Source organism: Botrytis byssoidea (genome assembly GCF_014898295.1).
Source record: "Botrytis byssoidea strain MUCL 94 chromosome Unknown BBYS_009, whole genome shotgun sequence".
Taxonomy (NCBI): domain Eukaryota; kingdom Fungi; phylum Ascomycota; class Leotiomycetes; order Helotiales; family Sclerotiniaceae; genus Botrytis; species Botrytis byssoidea.
The window spans coordinates 1,416,043-1,432,180 of NW_024065850.1; the positions used below are offsets into that span (position 1 = coordinate 1,416,043).

Sequence of the window (16,138 nt, forward strand, 5' to 3'; positions counted from 1 at the left end):
GGCAAACCTTTTGAGCACATTCACTCATTAGAGTGTCACCAATAACAGGTTAATACATTGAATCTGGCAGCAGACCTACAGGTTCACCTCACCTCTCAACATTAAGCCAATCAGTACTGCATTTGGTACGGAAAATCCTGAATTTATCTGGCTTCATCACGCTACTTACCAATCGACGAATGATTACTATTGGATGTATGCGAATTGTGGTATTGACAAGTTGAACTTGAGTGAAGCTTGTTCGTCTTAACAAAAAAATCCTACCATAGAGCCTGGACTTTGTCCAAAATAAGAATCAGATAATTGAAGTACCGACTTAGTAACCTTTTTCTACCACGTACAAAAGGATCATCGGAGAGAAAATCATTCATTGTCGCGACTCGACACCCTCTTCAATCATCCATCTCCCAAAAGAAAAGATTCAACAAGGTGGGCTTTGTATCAAAGCATATAATGAGCTTCCCCTTGAGAGAAATCTGGAGCGAGCTCTTGCGCTCTACCTCAAATAATGAAGCTGTCCTGAGAGAACTTCTCGGGGGTCGCCCAGAGATCGAACGGGCGACAGATTTGAACTCCATGTTTATGAATTATATTTCTATCATCTACAAGGTCTTTAACATAAAGATAGAAGGTGGACAGATTGATCCAAGAGGTTTGTAAGATGCCAATATAAAAACGAGACCAAAATTGACAACTGCGTCGATTTAGTTAGGCTACCGAGCGACCACGAGTTTATCGAAATGCTGAAGTTATTGGTACGCTATATAAACGACATCACTACTTGGATTGAGGACCATGATCGAACCGGCGCTCCTCGGTCGTCTATTGGTGGTAAGCATCAGTATGACGCAGATCTAGGGAACAAGCTCACAAATTGCTCAGAATTTTACGCAGAGTCATTGCTCGAAGTAGACGCGCAGTGTCAGAGATGGTGGGTGTTGGCCGATATGACCATCTTCGATCCGGCCACCACTCCGTTCAAGATACTCCCCACGATGCCGCTTAGTGATCAAAGTAATCTGCAGCAATTCAATCCAGCTAGCTTCAACCGGTTCAAAGATGCACAACCTTTGTCATCCATGGAAGATAGCCCCACGGATATAAGTACATTTAAAGCTCCACCGTCGCCAGTATCATCACAGAAACAACTTCGAACTCCCTCTACTGCTTCCTCGAGCTTCAGTTACCAACCCGCAACGATGTCCCTCGACAAAGGTCAGATAACAGCCGATTATACTGATAATTGGAATGATGGCGAAGATACGAGCTTCTCCTCGCATAATTCACATGGTGATATAGATCGGCGCTTCCTATATAATGGCAGCGTCAAACCTGGAGGGCTTGCTATACAGCAGACACCCCTCTTCATGCCACTCACACCTCGATTAGAGCAGAACGGATTCGCACCATCAACCAACCCGAATTCATCGTTTCATGCACCTTTCAATAAACAAAGCGGATTTTATCAACCGATGCCTCCGCCTGCTCGAAAGATTGCTATACCACGGCTTCAAAAACAAGGAACCTTCGAGCCACTTTTTCCACCAACTGAACATCCCAAACTTCGTCCTTCTCTGCCTGCTCCACAGACTTCCACTTCTGGACCACTTAGAAAGCGAGGATACTCAGAATTTCCGCCGCAAGCTTTGAGTGAAACCCCCAAGAAGCGACGAGCAATAGCCACCGAGATGCCACATCATGAACCAGGATACACTGGAACGCAAGAGTTTCCACCTGGCTCTAGACTTTCGCCTGCTAGTTTGATGCACAGCTCCCCTGGCAGTGCATCGAGATTTCCTAGCGAATTCTATAATACCAATCACTCAGCCTCGACAGCTTTCAGTGCCGTCAAAAGAAACGCGGAAACGCTGCAGACTAATTTCAATAGTGTTCCACACAAGGTCGCGATGGGTTCACAAATGGATTGGAGCAGCACAGTTTCAGCCGAAAATGGCCCAAAAGAGAGAATCAGAAACATCGTTACCACACAGCAGGACTGGAATGACACTGTATCAGCCGCTTCTGACTCAGAAAAAGGTGCGGCAAATACAGGTCTTGGAATTTCAAGTCCAAAAATCAGTCGCGATCCGTCAAAATTACCAGGAACTCCTATGATATGTGCGGATATGAGTATAGGACATGTACGCCCGGCTACGTTCCAGCAGCCAAATTATTTCAGCTCGCCAATGAACTCACCAACAAAAGGAATTAATTCAAGGGAGTAATGTATCCGGCTTTATATGATCAATTGGAAGTCGACTAATACATGGTTTGTTAGTGCTGGCCACAAAAGCTCACGAAATCTGCACCACAGTGCACTCAAAAGAGACTATGTTTTAGACGAACAACAATATTTGGAAAACAATCAGTCAAATGTATCCAAGCCATGGTAAAGTGTTTACTTGTTTATGTAAATCATCAGAGAATAGGATTTTGTTATGAGAGTCTGTTTCGTCTGAGTAGCAGACAAGTACTGTGGTAAAGAAGCACAACTGGAAATGATCGCGAGGTGATACTCCCTCATTGCGAAGGGCCGGAGATAGGACTCAGGAAACTTAAAACAAAAGAGTGTGTGCTTGAAGCTCTAGATTTTTCAGAGACGACCATTCAGTTTGCACTCCATAAAGCTTTAGAAGGTGGCGTGCTCATACCTGCATTTGTATGTGTCTCCAACGTTGGGACGGAGAATTGGCCGATCCAACGCTTGAAAACTTGACAAACAACCGGTGCCATTCATGGTTCATTCCATTTCATCTTCTGTGACCTTACGCCTTGTGGCCCAGGAGTAGTTTGTTTCTAATTTTGACGTCACTATTTGTGTAGCCCCCCGAACCTTTAGATGCGCCCGCAATACAATCCTATTTGTACAAACATTTCCAATATAAAACTCTTATCCTTTTCTATGTACTTTGTTGAGTTTCCTTGCCGTTGATATCTGCCGTCTATTAGTATTTGCAATCTTGTGTACCCCGCTCCGCATGCTTGCACATACCTGACTCTTCGTATTTTGCCCTCTTACTGGCAGGCCCATCGCATGCCTCCTCCCCCGGTAACTACCCATAGTCCTCATTCTTTCGATGTTATCCTGCAACCTTCGTCTCAATTCCGTCTCTAAAGGCATGGTGGAAAGCTCAGCGGTCAGAGATGTGACCGTTTTTTGTGACAAGGAACCGACAGTCGCCGTGGGATGGATGTAGTGCTTGGCCATAATGCGAGCTGAAGCTTGGTTCCCTAAGCCATAGAAGGACTCCAACGATTTCTACATGCCATGAGTATGTGAACCAACAGGCTCAATGGGAGTTGGATGGGGCCTTACCTTCACCAAATTTCTCTCAGCGAACGAGATCCCCAAGATGAAAACCTGTAACCAATGTCAATGCCCGAAAAGAAGAAAAGGATCAACATAAACATACCATTTTCAGGGAGTTCTGATTATACTGGTACAAGGGATATATGTCTTTAATGTCTCTCACAGTCCTTAATTAATCATAAAGATGTGAAAGTTACCTACCAATTTTTGATAACGCACGGACTTCTTGTTATGACCCTCAAGCCTTCCTATTCCGAGGCTCGCACGTGCCATGTGGCGCTAAAGATAATCGACACCTCTCCACAACATAACTCGAGCTTCCTCTGAACAACATCACTTTGTTCTTCTAAGGTTTTTCTTGGAGTGCACATTATCTTCATTTCAAACGTATACTTCATCAAGTCGATATTCAATTGACTTCCAAGATGTTCACACTTCAACGTTTGGTAGTCTCAGCACTACTTATCTTAACTGTTACCTTCCTCTTCTTCGCTCAAACGGCCGAAGCTGCCAAAGGACCAAAGATTACCCACAAGGTCTACTTCGACATCAGCCACGGCGATGAACCTATGGGTCGTGTTGTACTAGGTCTTTATGGCAAAACCGTCCCTAAGACTGCCGAGAACTTCAGAGCTTTGGCAACTGGCGAGAAGGGATTTGGGTATCAAGACTCTACTTTCCACCGTGTTATCAAGGGCTTCATGATCCAAGGAGGTGATTTCACAAAGGGTGACGGAACCGGCGGCAAATCAAGTAGGTTACAAATTCTGCGAGCGAAGTACCGGGTTCTAACGATTGATAGTCTACGGAGCTAAGTTCCCAGATGAGAACTTCAAGTTGAAGCACTCCAAGAAAGGTCTTCTCAGCATGGCCAACGCCGGAAAGGATACCAACGGTTCCCAATTTTTCATTACTACTTCTACTCCCGGGTAAGTCATTTCTTGCAAGTCCTGTAATGGAACCCTATCATTCTAACCCTCTTCGTAGTCATCTTGATGGTAGACATGTCGTCTTTGGCGAAGTCTTGGAGGGATATGAGATCATTGAGGCAATCGAGAACGTAAAGAAGGGAGGACAAGATAGACCAGTTGAAGCTGTCAAGATCACTGAGAGTGGGGAATTACCAGTACCAGAAGAAGGTATCCACGTGGAACTCTAGAGTAGACTCCTTTTGCGGCATGCGAGCATGATTGGGAGGACTTACTGATTCGTCTGTCTTACGTGCTGTAGATGTGTACGGTACTGCTGAATTTCAACCCGGCATGGAAGAAGTCGAAGTCCCCCTTACACCAACCGATCCTTCCACTCCTGCTGCTGCCACCGCAGTCATTCCAGTTGTTGGTACTCCACCAAAAACCGAGACAGAGGAGTTTGGCTATGCTGATGAGGCTGGTTACACTCTTATGCAAAAAGGATTGTTTTTGGTTGTTATTTTAGGATGTGTGGCCTTCTACGTGCGAATGAATAAAAGAAGCAAGAAGTTCGAGAGGTCAATCGTCTAGTTATATAGCTTTCCATTTAAGATCACTCTTTACATGTATTGATGGTATCCTCTCAATCTATTCGCATTCTTATTTCCTATCCGATTTCTGTCTCCAAACATGGTATGCCTTGACAAAACAATATTTGTGGACGTTTGGTCCCTATTAATTAACTCTATACTCTAATAAATCTCCTGTCATTAACGCCCCTGACATTTAGACCAACTCTGATTTTGACCAAGGATCGCGCACCGAAGCGTCAATCGTTTGCACCAATGAATTTCTCGACCGCACACGCCTTCTCGAGTACTCCGGGTTCCCATTCCACCCAGTATTCGCTGCTCTTAACAACTCTAATATTACAAGATTACAACGTTGACCAGATAATCAGAGCTTGCTGATGTAGCCCATGACTCAGTCGATGGTATTTTCACATTTGTAGAGCAACATTCACAACTAAACTGGATTTTGAAAGTAGTTAATAAATATCTATGGAGACACAGACAGCTGCCTCTATATATGGGGTACGAGGACCTGTATTAAATTCCGCAAACTTCCCAGCCAAACGACATGATGATGTCAAAGCAATCATCTTCTTACATATATTCTTCTCTATTCTGCGGTCTTCCTTCTTTCACTGATGGGCACTTGTCTTACTGAATTCTCACCATGAATGAAAGATGTCCCAAATACATTGTTCTTGAAGTGAATGAGAGTATAACCCGGAGCCTCCACTCATGAGAATCATCAGAGCATCGCAACTCTCCTCAATAGAATCTCAACGTCTTTGTTGCGGAAGACTTAACTAACGATCAGCATCAGCGTTTTCCATCTTGATCTTCTTGCCCGAGGGTCTCGAAGGACCTGCAAGAGAACTAGCGTTGCTGTTAGTGTTTGCAGGTCGCTTCTGAGTGACTACTGGACCAGCGGTAGAGCTATCCGAATTTGCAGAGTTAAACACTGGGACGCGTTGTGGGCATTGTGTGCGTGTTGAGCTTCGGCGGCGACGGAGATTTGGCTGTGGTGGTCTAGATTGTTCCATGGCAGCGCCTAGTCCTAGACGCGGCTGTCTGTTACCTTGAGGATTTCCATTCTGCTGGTTACCTTTATTCTGAGGACCTGAAGTAGCAGGAACGTTAGAGCTACCTGCTTGAATAGCGTTGGGACCACCTGCCTGAACAACATTAGGTCTACCTGTTTGAACAGCGTTAGGCATGGCAGAAGATACGGTTGGATTTGCTCTGCGTGGGCCGTGGGCGAATGCCGGGTGGGAAACCATGAGAGTGCTAATCATTCTGCCTGCGTTAGGATCAGCGGTGGGCATGAGCGCATAAGGCTGATTGAAAGCAGGATTTGAGTCGTCAGACTGCCCACTTGATTGACTGTCGCTAATTACCAAACTGCCAGCAGCTACAGACATACCGGTTGACTGTCTTGCACCTATTCGAGTATTTCCGGCTCTACGAATGGGGTTATGACCAGGATTTCCGATGATAGATGCGTGACCAACAATACCAGTATTTGCACCAACGGGATTTTGTGGAGGGCGAGCGGGCTGAAGAGCGGGCGGGAGAGCTGCAGCTGGAACTAGAGTTGGGAAAGCCGGAGCTGGGTGATTAGGATGAGGTGGCATTTGTCGTGGTAATTTATAGCGCACAAGCTCTAAAAATCCATCACGATCCGTCGTGCGTGGTTGACCTGAAAGTCAGTCAGTGATAATCATTAAGGATATCAATAACTCAGTGATAAATACCTGTCAAATCCCTCAGCATGTTATTCATGTAGCATTTATACTGCCAAATATGGTACACTTGCCGAAAAATCTCGCCAACGAATTGATTAGGCTCTTCATCCATCAAGTCGGCTTCAATTTCTTGCCAAATGATTCGAGCTCTACCGAGCACGTTTTCTGCAGTATACTGTAGCTCCTCGCTAGGATCATGAACGAAGGTCAGAAAACCCATCGGGCCAGGTCTAGGGCGAGAGAAAATCCAACGCTTGAAGGAGGAATGATTCTGGATGATCTTGAATAGTTGTCCCCAGAGCGCAGGGACCAAGTTGACAGTATGCAGATTGTAGGATTGCAGCTCATGTATGATTCCTCGTACCCAAGCAAATATTCCTTGCCGCGAAAAAACCCCAATGTCTACGACGGTATAGTTACCAGACAGAAGTGGATTTTGAGGTGTATTAAACGAAGCACATGCTTCATCGGCGCGGATATCAATAGGATGTTGTGGCTGTAATGATATTCTAAACGCCAAATTGAGTTGAGTAACTGAATTACCCATACCAGGTTGGTGATTTATGTTGGCCATGTTGATTTTATTGAGAAAGCTCGACTTTCGATGGATAAGGTATGGTGTTGAGAATAATTATCAATTCTCTTGATGAGTTTGGTAAAGAGGTAAGTAATTCAAATAATTGATGAGATTCTTATGTTGAGAATAGTGAGAAAGAAGGACTCACGACGGAGTATCTGGGTGCTTATAAGCAAATTGAGGAAACCCAGAGCAGAACCGTAAGTTGAGGATAATCATTGAAAGCACTGTACATCAGCTGTACTACAACTGAATTGTAAGTAATGGCACCGAGCTGTAGACCTAGCCTCTCATCCCAACTCACTAGGTCTTGAATGATGATGAAAATATACGCGACATTTTATGGGTGGCCGTACACTTTTCAGCCAACCATAGCTCTACAAGATTTGAAATTTCTCTGTAACAATTGGAAAAAATGCACATAGCCCCTACTACTAACGGAGAACAAGCAATGGAGTCAGCCGTATAGAAGCAAGAGACAAGCAAAGAATAGAGGAAGATGAGTCAGGTACGATCCCCAATTTTACAGATCAATATAGAAAACGACGAAAAATCAAGTCTAATAAGCTGTAGTTTGATTCATAATTATTAGGTGTAATTACGAAAGGATGTTCACCTTGCCATGTGCATGATATCAACTATCATAATTTAAGCGAAATTAGCGTTTGCATTTTCATGGTTCATTCGGAAGGAGGTACAGAGTAAGGAACCAAGACAATGGAGGGGTATCAGACTCTACGAATTATAGAGCAGTTAGTTTGTCTGGGATTAGCATCAATGAAAATTACTAAAGCAGAATCCCTAATATTTGAGCCCAACGGAATCCATTCAACCCTAAATTCGGAAAGCTTTCTAAAATTCGAACTAAGCAGGCGCCCGACTTTTCAAAATAGCTAAACGGGGTTTGGGGATTCATGGTATTGGCTCTATGTAGGAGGAAAAACAGGCCGGGATTGACCACTGGCAAAGCCCATCAACAATCCAATTATTCCATTCCAATTCACAGAATCAAGTATTCAGATGATTGCATAGTCGAAGATTATTTAAAGATTTATTCAGTATTATTGATTTCCATAACTTTTTTTTTATTTGACTTATTATAGAATTTATTAGGATAATCAATTTTGACATCTTTTTTCTTCCAAGTGGAGATTGGGTCATTAAGCCTCCATCCGGACTACACGTCGCCTAATCGTCCCCGCGGCTACTCAAGGTGGTGGGTAGCACCAACTCTAACCTATAATAACCCTGACACAGTAAAATCACAACTACAAATCCGATTAAACAAATAGATTTTTGAAAAAACATATCAATGATGTTTTAATATAATCATCTATTTGAAATCTGGAAATATCAATTATAATAGTATTGGCTGTAGAGTTACGATTATTCAAAGTCAAGGATTGTTAAAATAATGAGATTGAACAACTTCAGGATTTTTTTTATTTTACTCAGCTAATTCATAATGCTGTAACAGCTAGAAATGTAAGACTTTGTGATAACAACTTGACTGTGGATAACTACAAATCAACCATGTAATTAGAAGGCTAGCTGAAGCTATGAGCTGCGCTTAAATGTATCATGATATATTGTACAGTTGATTAAATATTGAGTTATGAAGCTGACTGAATTATGTCGGAGTTAGTGCTTTCGAACACCTAGGGTAGTCGGCAGAATTTTTCAAATATCTGGTCTCACCCTTCCCTAAGAAAATGGCCTCACATTATGATAGAGTATGTTCTTTATGATGTTTCAATTCTAACCATTACTCTGCAGAGCTCTCATAAGCAGCGAAACATGATATGACTTGTTCTTGGAATGGATATTACAGCGTAGGTATCCCTCATTTCCGAATTTTCTTCTGTCAATGCAGCCGCAAGCATTCTCAGCCTCCTTCGCTTGAACAGCCGCACGGTACCTTCGCTTCTTCATTTGTCTTTGTTTCCTTCCTGATTTCGGCAACCAAGGGGCAAGGTTCCATCAGAACCAAGGATGTCGCAATAGAGAACGCGGCTATTTAGCTTCTTTTTCGGGGAACTTTGAGAGTCGATCAAACCCGTTGCGCTCATGTCCAACTTATCAGGTTTGATTCTCGTACCTCCATCAGAATCTTTTCGTTCCTTACTGTCATTTCGCAATGGGAGTTGGGGCTGGAATGCAATATCATTGAAAGCGGCTCCCGACTCTATCTGGATATGAGGAGAATAAGACTTGGGAGAACCTACGATGATATCCTTATCTGGCTGTCAAAATAGAGCGCTCGGAAACGAAAACGACGGAGATAGTCTAACACGTACCTGCTGCATCATATGTCCTTTGGTTAATCCAGTTTGCTCTCTAGCCTGATAAAGGGCTGGCTGTACTAACCCATCAGAACCTGTACTCGAGAGTGTGGTCAATCTAGATGACTGACATGAAGTGGATGTCTGTGTTAGTATGAATTGGGATTCAACGATTTGACACTAAGTGGCAAAGAATAACCAAGAAGCGGTGCTAGTCCAAGGATGGGGTGTAGAGTTGGCTTTCAAGGCATTGGGACCATGGCTCGAGGTATCTGTTTGCAATGCATTATCTCCTCCAATCCATGATTAAGATGCTCTAAATGGTATATCATATCCTCAGTATGTTCAAACTAAAGACAGAAGAGATTATCAAAACTATGATTCACTGTCGACGGTTCTTAGCCCACTTCAACACCCGCCGAAAAAGTAGAATGTCAAAAAATGTGAAATGAAGATGGTCGTCGCGTAAGCCGCCGCGAGGCGAGACCCCAAAAAAATCAAGTCCCACAAAACTTAAAAAAGAAAGTCTAAAAAAGAGCACTTGGAACAATCTGCGACAGCTATCATCTCTGATACTAACAAGCTCACCAGGATTAACGGGGTCAACCATCACACCACCCACCGTGGTTCTTGTTGTACATACTTGCCTAGTTGAGGTACTGATCGTGTGCTTATTGGAGGAGTGAATGGCCATATCCCTAATCTTCAAAAGTCTGGAAATAAAGTCTCGTAAGCTGCACCTTCATATATATTTGCAGGTCGTTTCTCCTCCAGGTCATTTCTCCACCCGTCAAAAAGTGAAATATGATGAAAAGAGCGCAAAGTCCAAAAACCTGTCGTCGCGCACGTTGTCGTCAAGTGAAGCTACAAGAAATCCACAACACAAAATGAGACCCACAAAAAGTAAAATAAAGACATCAAAAAAATCCGTGGAATGTCTCATGACAGCTATTATCTCTGATTCTAACAAGCGCATTCCGTAGGCCGCTCACTTATGACAGCTATTATCTCTGATTCTAACAAGGTTTTGCTTCTCGGAGCGATGGCATCAACCATCGAACCACCCACCGTGGATTTTTGTTGAAGATATTTGCCCACTTGGAATACTTATGGTAGATTTGCTAGCCGAGTGAATACTGGTACTCATATAATTTGGCGAGCTGCGCATAACGTCATGTGAGCTTTTTGTGTGGGATTCAGTCATTACACCTTGTTTCTTTCTATTATGCGCATTTCATAAAAGACCTGTAATTATTGAGCGATGGAAAGAGAATCATATAGTGTTTCGAATCTCCCATAGTTTAAGTTCATGCGGCTCATCTTGTCTTTTCCCTGTTATCAACCCTATCTACCCACTCTATCAGCATACCTAACCATGCGTTGGTGTGTTGTGTCATCAATAGGAACCATTAGACCCCTTATAGTGCATCAAATGCTCTTAATATACATTCATTTGGACAATCTGGACATATTCGTAGTTGACTTCAATCTCTGGCTCTTTGTGAAAGGCGCCGAACTCTTTTTTGAACGACAATGAGAGAAGAATTGCGCAAGGAGGCAGGAGTATATGAAGTGGAATCACGCTGAATGCTCTGTTCTACGGAAAATAATATCCACATCTGATAGATAACGAGTCATCACGCAAATCAGTGCCACTCTGATCCTTACCTTCGCCTTCACCCCCATCAAGGCTAAACTCGAAGATCTGCCTACATATACTTTCAGAATTCTAACCCACAATTATCTTTTCAATACCTTCCTGAATTTTGAATATGAAGGAAAATGTGAATTTTCATGCTCTGAATAAATGTCTTACACCCAAATCTACGAACAGTTTCCCTGGGAATGATTTAGTAACTATTTGGAGATCGATCGGTTTATAAGTGAGAGGTAGATATACACGTTTAGGGAGAAGTGAGGAATCAGGAATGAGGAACGCGGGACAAATTCAGTGGTTGCAGTTATGGAATTATGATGGAAGTTTACTGGGTTTGTATTCACTTCTGATATACATAGCTAGGTACTTTATCATAAAATCGTTGGTTCATGCGAGGCTATTAGATGATTTTGACTCTATCTCTCATTGCGTAAATACTTACTTTTGTAAAGTGGCTCAGAACATCAGTGGAACTTTGAGGAAAGAGAGGTTTTAGCTTGAACTGGTGCTTGGCATGGGGATTTGTGTATGATTTTATGGCTATATAGAATTGGATCACCGATGGGAGATGGAAGAGCTTAGAGTTCTGGTTGTGTCGTTCACCCGAAGTGTGGGACTTGTGAAGACTGGTTGATATTTGAAGCACGATGGAAGTTCAGATTGTGGAGTATACTGATGTGTAGGAAACACGAGGGGTTCAGTGTACTCTTAATCCCTGACATTATTCATCACTTCATATGGACCTAACATATCTAAGTCTTTAACAGACACCCTCCCCCCAAGAAATTTCTCAAAACCTTTCAATCAGCCCCTTTCCGAACAAAAATATCCCTATTAACATTATCAAATCATAAATCTCCTCGAAATCAGGCATTAGGGTCCACAATCACATCACCCGGCCAAATAGGATAAACATCATTAAGTTTCCCTTGTACCGCACCATCCTGATAGATATTGATCGTCGCACTCCTAAACCCTGCCTTCCCATCCTCATCCACAAATGCGCAAAGCGTGAAATTTGACGTGGCACTCGTGACGCGACAAACCTCAACCTCCGCATACGTGATAGGATTTTGTGCTATGACGTAATAGTCGGTGATATAGTTGGGCGATTGAGATAAGATGTAGAATCCTTCGTATGTGCTTGGTGTATTGAAAAGAAGGAAATAACTTGAGGAGACTAAGCCAGTAGATGGGTTTCCATCGACGTACGAGGATGCAGCGTCCTGGACAAAAGGCTTGGTGGCGGAGATGGTGGGCCAGGTGTTGAGGGTTATACCTGGAGCTGTGGGTGTAGGAAAAACGGTTGAAGTTGGTGTTGGGATTGCAGTTCTGGTTTGGGTTGGAGACGGTTGAGCAGATTGTCCGGAGGGGTATACAATGGTATCACCTGAGTAGATGGGATATATCTCATTGACAAATGCAGTACTGTTTCCGCCAGATACTCCAGTGACATAAAAAAACATCGTGTCTGTGGAGATTCCAGCTGCGCCAGCAGAGTTGTAAAAATTGACAACGGTAAAGTTAGAGGTAGCGCCTGAAACCTTTCCAACAATAATATCTTTGCCCGTCGTTGGCTCATAAGCTTCAACATAGTAGTCGGTAATGTAATCACCGGAGGACTGAACGTAAAAACCGATATAGCTGGCTACGAAGTTGAATAGGAGAGGAAGACGTTCTGGCAAAGAGTCAATTGCATCGGCAGTAGTTACATTTCCATCTACCGCGTAACTGCAGCATCCTTCTCCGTAGACGGTTTGTCTCCAGGCATTGAGGGTCTGCCCGAGAGCGGGTGATGTGAGGAGTAAAATTGAAGCTGCAGAGAACAACATATTGTATGTAATTCAATTATGAATGAGTAACTGATGTGAACGAAGGAAGATAAAACTACAGATGATATTTGCAATGGGTTCATCTCCTTAAATACTTGAAGAAATTCTAGGCAGCCTTGCTGCCCCTGCGCGATTAACAGCAATGCAACCGAAATACCCATGACAGCGAAATTCGTGCATGAAAATTGGCTCTATAGAGTGGGAGGAGTAATAAGACGCAGCAAGATTTTCCAGCCCACCAGTGGGTGCATAGATTGATGGAACACTTTCCAATTTTCAATATTTTTCATAAATTTATTCTTCGATTGTTTGATATTAGAATTCACATTTTGATTGTTTCATCTCTATTCAAGAATTTTAACAATTCCTAAAATAAACGATTCAATATATCAAAAGATATTCACAAGTTGATTTTTGTATTGTCCTGTGAGTCCGTACCGTACACCCACTGGTGGCCCCGCTCCTTACCGAGTACCAGATACGAGGTAGGTTAAGGCACAATTATGATTGTAGATATAAATCTTCTTCAACGGAGAAACGCAGACATCCCATTAGCTGAGAATAAACACCGTAGGGGGTCGGCGGAGTGACCCGAAGTTTCGTGGTGCCAACCATGTAGACATGGAGTATTGAACACTGACCGGATGTGCACTAAAGGTAAAATGATCGAGGGGGGCTTGATGGTAAATTGACCTATCGTAAGGAGTAAATATCAATTAAAAGTACAGGATTCAGCAGAAAAACAGCAGAAAAGTTGAAAAAATCTGCAAGGCACGAAATAAAAGAGGCACAGATCATGCAGGTTCACGGCGGGGCTGACAAAGCAGGACGACTCCACCAATCACGGGAGCCCATTATTCGGAGCTATATCCATTGTCAGAACGACCAGCCATTCTCGCACTGCTTGCCATCTTGAGGAGTATCTCATACAAGAGATCTTACTGGAGATTAGGTTGCATATGGGTTGAATGCTACGTGAATTTATGGTTGCTCTCACTGCCCGGTTGTCTCCATGATTACCCGAAGCTATCGATAAAAATGGTGGGTCGAGCAATAGCGACGAAGCAGGGCTGATATGAAAGTGGGTTTACTCTAAAGCTGTCAGTCGCTTTTCCTCTTAAGACCAACACTTCATTTGAGAGTTCGCCTTTATTCAGGATACTTGAGGTAACATAAACTTTGGTCACTTTTATGCTAATATCTGTGATCAAGGAAGCATTAGTTCAAACCCTACAGCTGCTTTTCAATGCGTCATCAAAACCAGACACCCGGATACTTCTTAAGAATACATGAGGCTTTGCAGTCCTTTCATTGCTTTAATTGAGATTGAGTATTCTAAATCCACTTATCCATATATCAAAGACGAACCACATTAAATCCTTCCAGCAATCTTTGGTATCTTTAATCCTTTTTATGCCCCAACGCCCAACGAAATATAGAGCTCCCCACAATGTCCTATGTCTTTTGAGTCTTTCGCATGCCCCAAATTAAACCGAACGCAACATGCAGCTCTGAGCCCCCAAATGTCTTGACCAAGCCGTAGACCTAACGAGCCTTTTTACGCCAGCTGCTGAATACTGACTTATAATACAAGAAATCCGAAGAACCAAGCCCCAAGCTTGACATCATAATGTCACCGTAGTCAAATCAATGATATAACCCAACAGTATTCAGAAACTCAGTCATCTCGACTGCGCCAACCGGTAGTACCGACCATATCATTACATGGTTAATTCGTGACGTAGTCGCTCTGTCGAGTAACGCTCTCGGGGGACAATTTCTTTCTTTCAGGCTCTATGTGTGGTATTAATGCAGGTCTCGGATGCGTCTTCTCTCTGATTAACTTCTCCTTCTGAGCCTGATACTGGTTTCTTAAAGCGGTGGTTGCATTGTTTTTAGCCCCAAAAAAGGCAGCAAGCATACAGAGTTCGTCGAGCTCGTCATTGGAGGATATGCGCTCACTGAAGTCGTTCCTTCTTAAAAACATAATCCACGATTTAGTGTCCCTCCACAATTTCTCTTTTGGCCAGCTATCGATTTGTTCTAACTCGCTCAAGGAATGATAATGCTGTGCGGTACGCCCATACGATGAAGCAATTAGATCAGCAATATATACGAGTTTGGTTTGACGAATGCATCTCTTTCGATTCGATGTGTACGCAGGGTCGTACAAGCAAGTATCATCAGGGTCGGCGAATTTGCCGATATCCTTCGCACCGAATGCTGAGCGTATGAAAGGACAAGCCCTAAGTAAGACATCTTCCGGAATTCCGATGTGATCTGGAAAATTATCCTGCATGAGATATGGCCGATCATCTGTCTCATGGCTCTCCATAAAGAAGACATCCCTCTCTTTTAACGGCAGTTGAGCCGGTACGTTACTGCTGCTATAGTCAAGTGTCAGTTCTTTCCAGTAGATCTTTGTGTTATCCTTCAAAACCACAAGCTATATTAAACTCACCCTGGGATAAATTCAATGCGCATAGCTTTCTCTTTTTCTGGATCTCGAAGACTGTGGCAAAAGTCCATTCCCTCTCCCAGAAGCGCATTCTCGTTGAAAAGCTCAACAACAGCAGTTGTGAGTTTCGTACATCCAGTTTCCTTTGGATGAGGTCTTTCGCCTGGCTCAGAATCGTCTTTCGAGGCCAATTCTCTAAGTACAGGTACTATATCGTTCCGCATGAGAACCCACGTAGTGTTTGCTGAACGATCCCGTCACAAGGAACTATTCCAGTTTCGACAATTCTCTGCATCTGTGGTAGGAACATTACACAGACGTTATAGATATCTCCATCATCGGGCTTGGGGATTGCTCGTGGTGGTAATGGTGGAGGTGAGAAATTTCTCGTTCTTTGTGCCTTCTTTTTGCCAGTTTTCCCCCTCCGCGCATCCTTTGTTTCCTGAACTTTTATGTCCTTGTCTTTTGCGTCCGTGTTCTTTCCCGCCATTTTTATGTAGATATTGTTGATTGAGAACTCGAATGATACCTTGGCGCGTGTTCCGTAATTAGTGAAATGCAAAGAACCGGTGTTAAAATCGAGATCTAGAAAGTTTTGTTTGGATCCAGGATTTTACATGCTAAAAAGCAAGCGAGAATCCACTGGACCCCCCTATCTCGTCTGATCTTTTCAAACATAGAAATTCACTTCGACTTCTTAAATTGGTCACGACGCGTAAAGACGTGTTTAGGATACCTTCTCTATGTACTCAATATCCTCAAATTGATTGAAAGAATAGGTTGGCTCAACTCAACGA

The 16,138-nt window shown here is 43.2% G+C and overlaps 7 protein-coding genes across 7 annotated transcripts; 2 read left to right on the plus strand and 5 right to left on the minus strand.

Moving 5' to 3' along the window:
- Positions 1-300: 300 nt before the first annotated feature.
- On the plus strand, positions 301-2,225 carry EAE97_005562 (uncharacterized protein; the record flags this gene model as incomplete). Its single annotated transcript, XM_038876074.1, has 2 exons — positions 301-652; positions 709-2,225. Exons 1-2 carry the CDS (start codon positions 454-456, stop codon positions 2,223-2,225), a joined length of 1,716 nt encoding a protein of 571 aa, XP_038733411.1. The 5' UTR covers positions 301-453.
- A 68-nt stretch (positions 2,226-2,293) lies between these two features.
- On the minus strand, positions 2,294-3,583 carry EAE97_005563 (uncharacterized protein; the record flags this gene model as incomplete). The annotated part of the gene is made up of 6 exons (XM_038876075.1): positions 2,294-2,584; positions 2,652-2,935; positions 2,993-3,259; positions 3,317-3,361; positions 3,414-3,437; positions 3,512-3,583. 5 exons carry the CDS (start codon positions 3,581-3,583, stop codon positions 2,891-2,893), a joined length of 453 nt encoding a protein of 150 aa, XP_038733412.1. The 3' UTR covers positions 2,294-2,584; positions 2,652-2,890.
- Positions 3,584-3,735: 152 nt separating this feature from the next.
- EAE97_005564 (uncharacterized protein) lies at positions 3,736-4,847 on the plus strand (the record flags this gene model as incomplete). Its single annotated transcript, XM_038876076.1, has 3 exons — positions 3,736-4,063; positions 4,113-4,239; positions 4,298-4,847. The coding sequence occupies 3 exons, from the start codon at positions 3,736-3,738 to the stop codon at positions 4,467-4,469; spliced, it is 627 nt and encodes a 208-aa protein (XP_038733413.1). The 3' UTR covers positions 4,470-4,847.
- A 749-nt stretch (positions 4,848-5,596) lies between these two features.
- Positions 5,597-7,109, minus strand: EAE97_005565 (uncharacterized protein; the record flags this gene model as incomplete). The annotated part of the gene is made up of 2 exons (XM_038876077.1): positions 5,597-6,489; positions 6,545-7,109. The coding sequence occupies 2 exons, from the start codon at positions 7,107-7,109 to the stop codon at positions 5,597-5,599; spliced, it is 1,458 nt and encodes a 485-aa protein (XP_038733414.1).
- A 1,931-nt stretch (positions 7,110-9,040) lies between these two features.
- On the minus strand, positions 9,041-9,418 carry EAE97_005566 (uncharacterized protein; the record flags this gene model as incomplete). The annotated part of the gene is made up of 2 exons (XM_038876078.1): positions 9,041-9,301; positions 9,410-9,418. The coding sequence occupies 2 exons, from the start codon at positions 9,416-9,418 to the stop codon at positions 9,041-9,043; spliced, it is 270 nt and encodes an 89-aa protein (XP_038733415.1).
- A 2,499-nt stretch (positions 9,419-11,917) lies between these two features.
- On the minus strand, positions 11,918-12,883 carry EAE97_005567 (uncharacterized protein; the record flags this gene model as incomplete). The annotated part of the gene is made up of 1 exon (XM_038876079.1): positions 11,918-12,883. The coding sequence occupies one exon, from the start codon at positions 12,881-12,883 to the stop codon at positions 11,918-11,920; it is 966 nt and encodes a 321-aa protein (XP_038733416.1).
- A 1,729-nt stretch (positions 12,884-14,612) lies between these two features.
- On the minus strand, positions 14,613-15,831 carry EAE97_005568 (uncharacterized protein; the record flags this gene model as incomplete). The annotated part of the gene is made up of 3 exons (XM_038876080.1): positions 14,613-15,270; positions 15,345-15,549; positions 15,576-15,831. The coding sequence occupies 3 exons, from the start codon at positions 15,829-15,831 to the stop codon at positions 14,613-14,615; spliced, it is 1,119 nt and encodes a 372-aa protein (XP_038733417.1).
- Between the last annotated feature and the right edge of the window lie 307 nt (positions 15,832-16,138).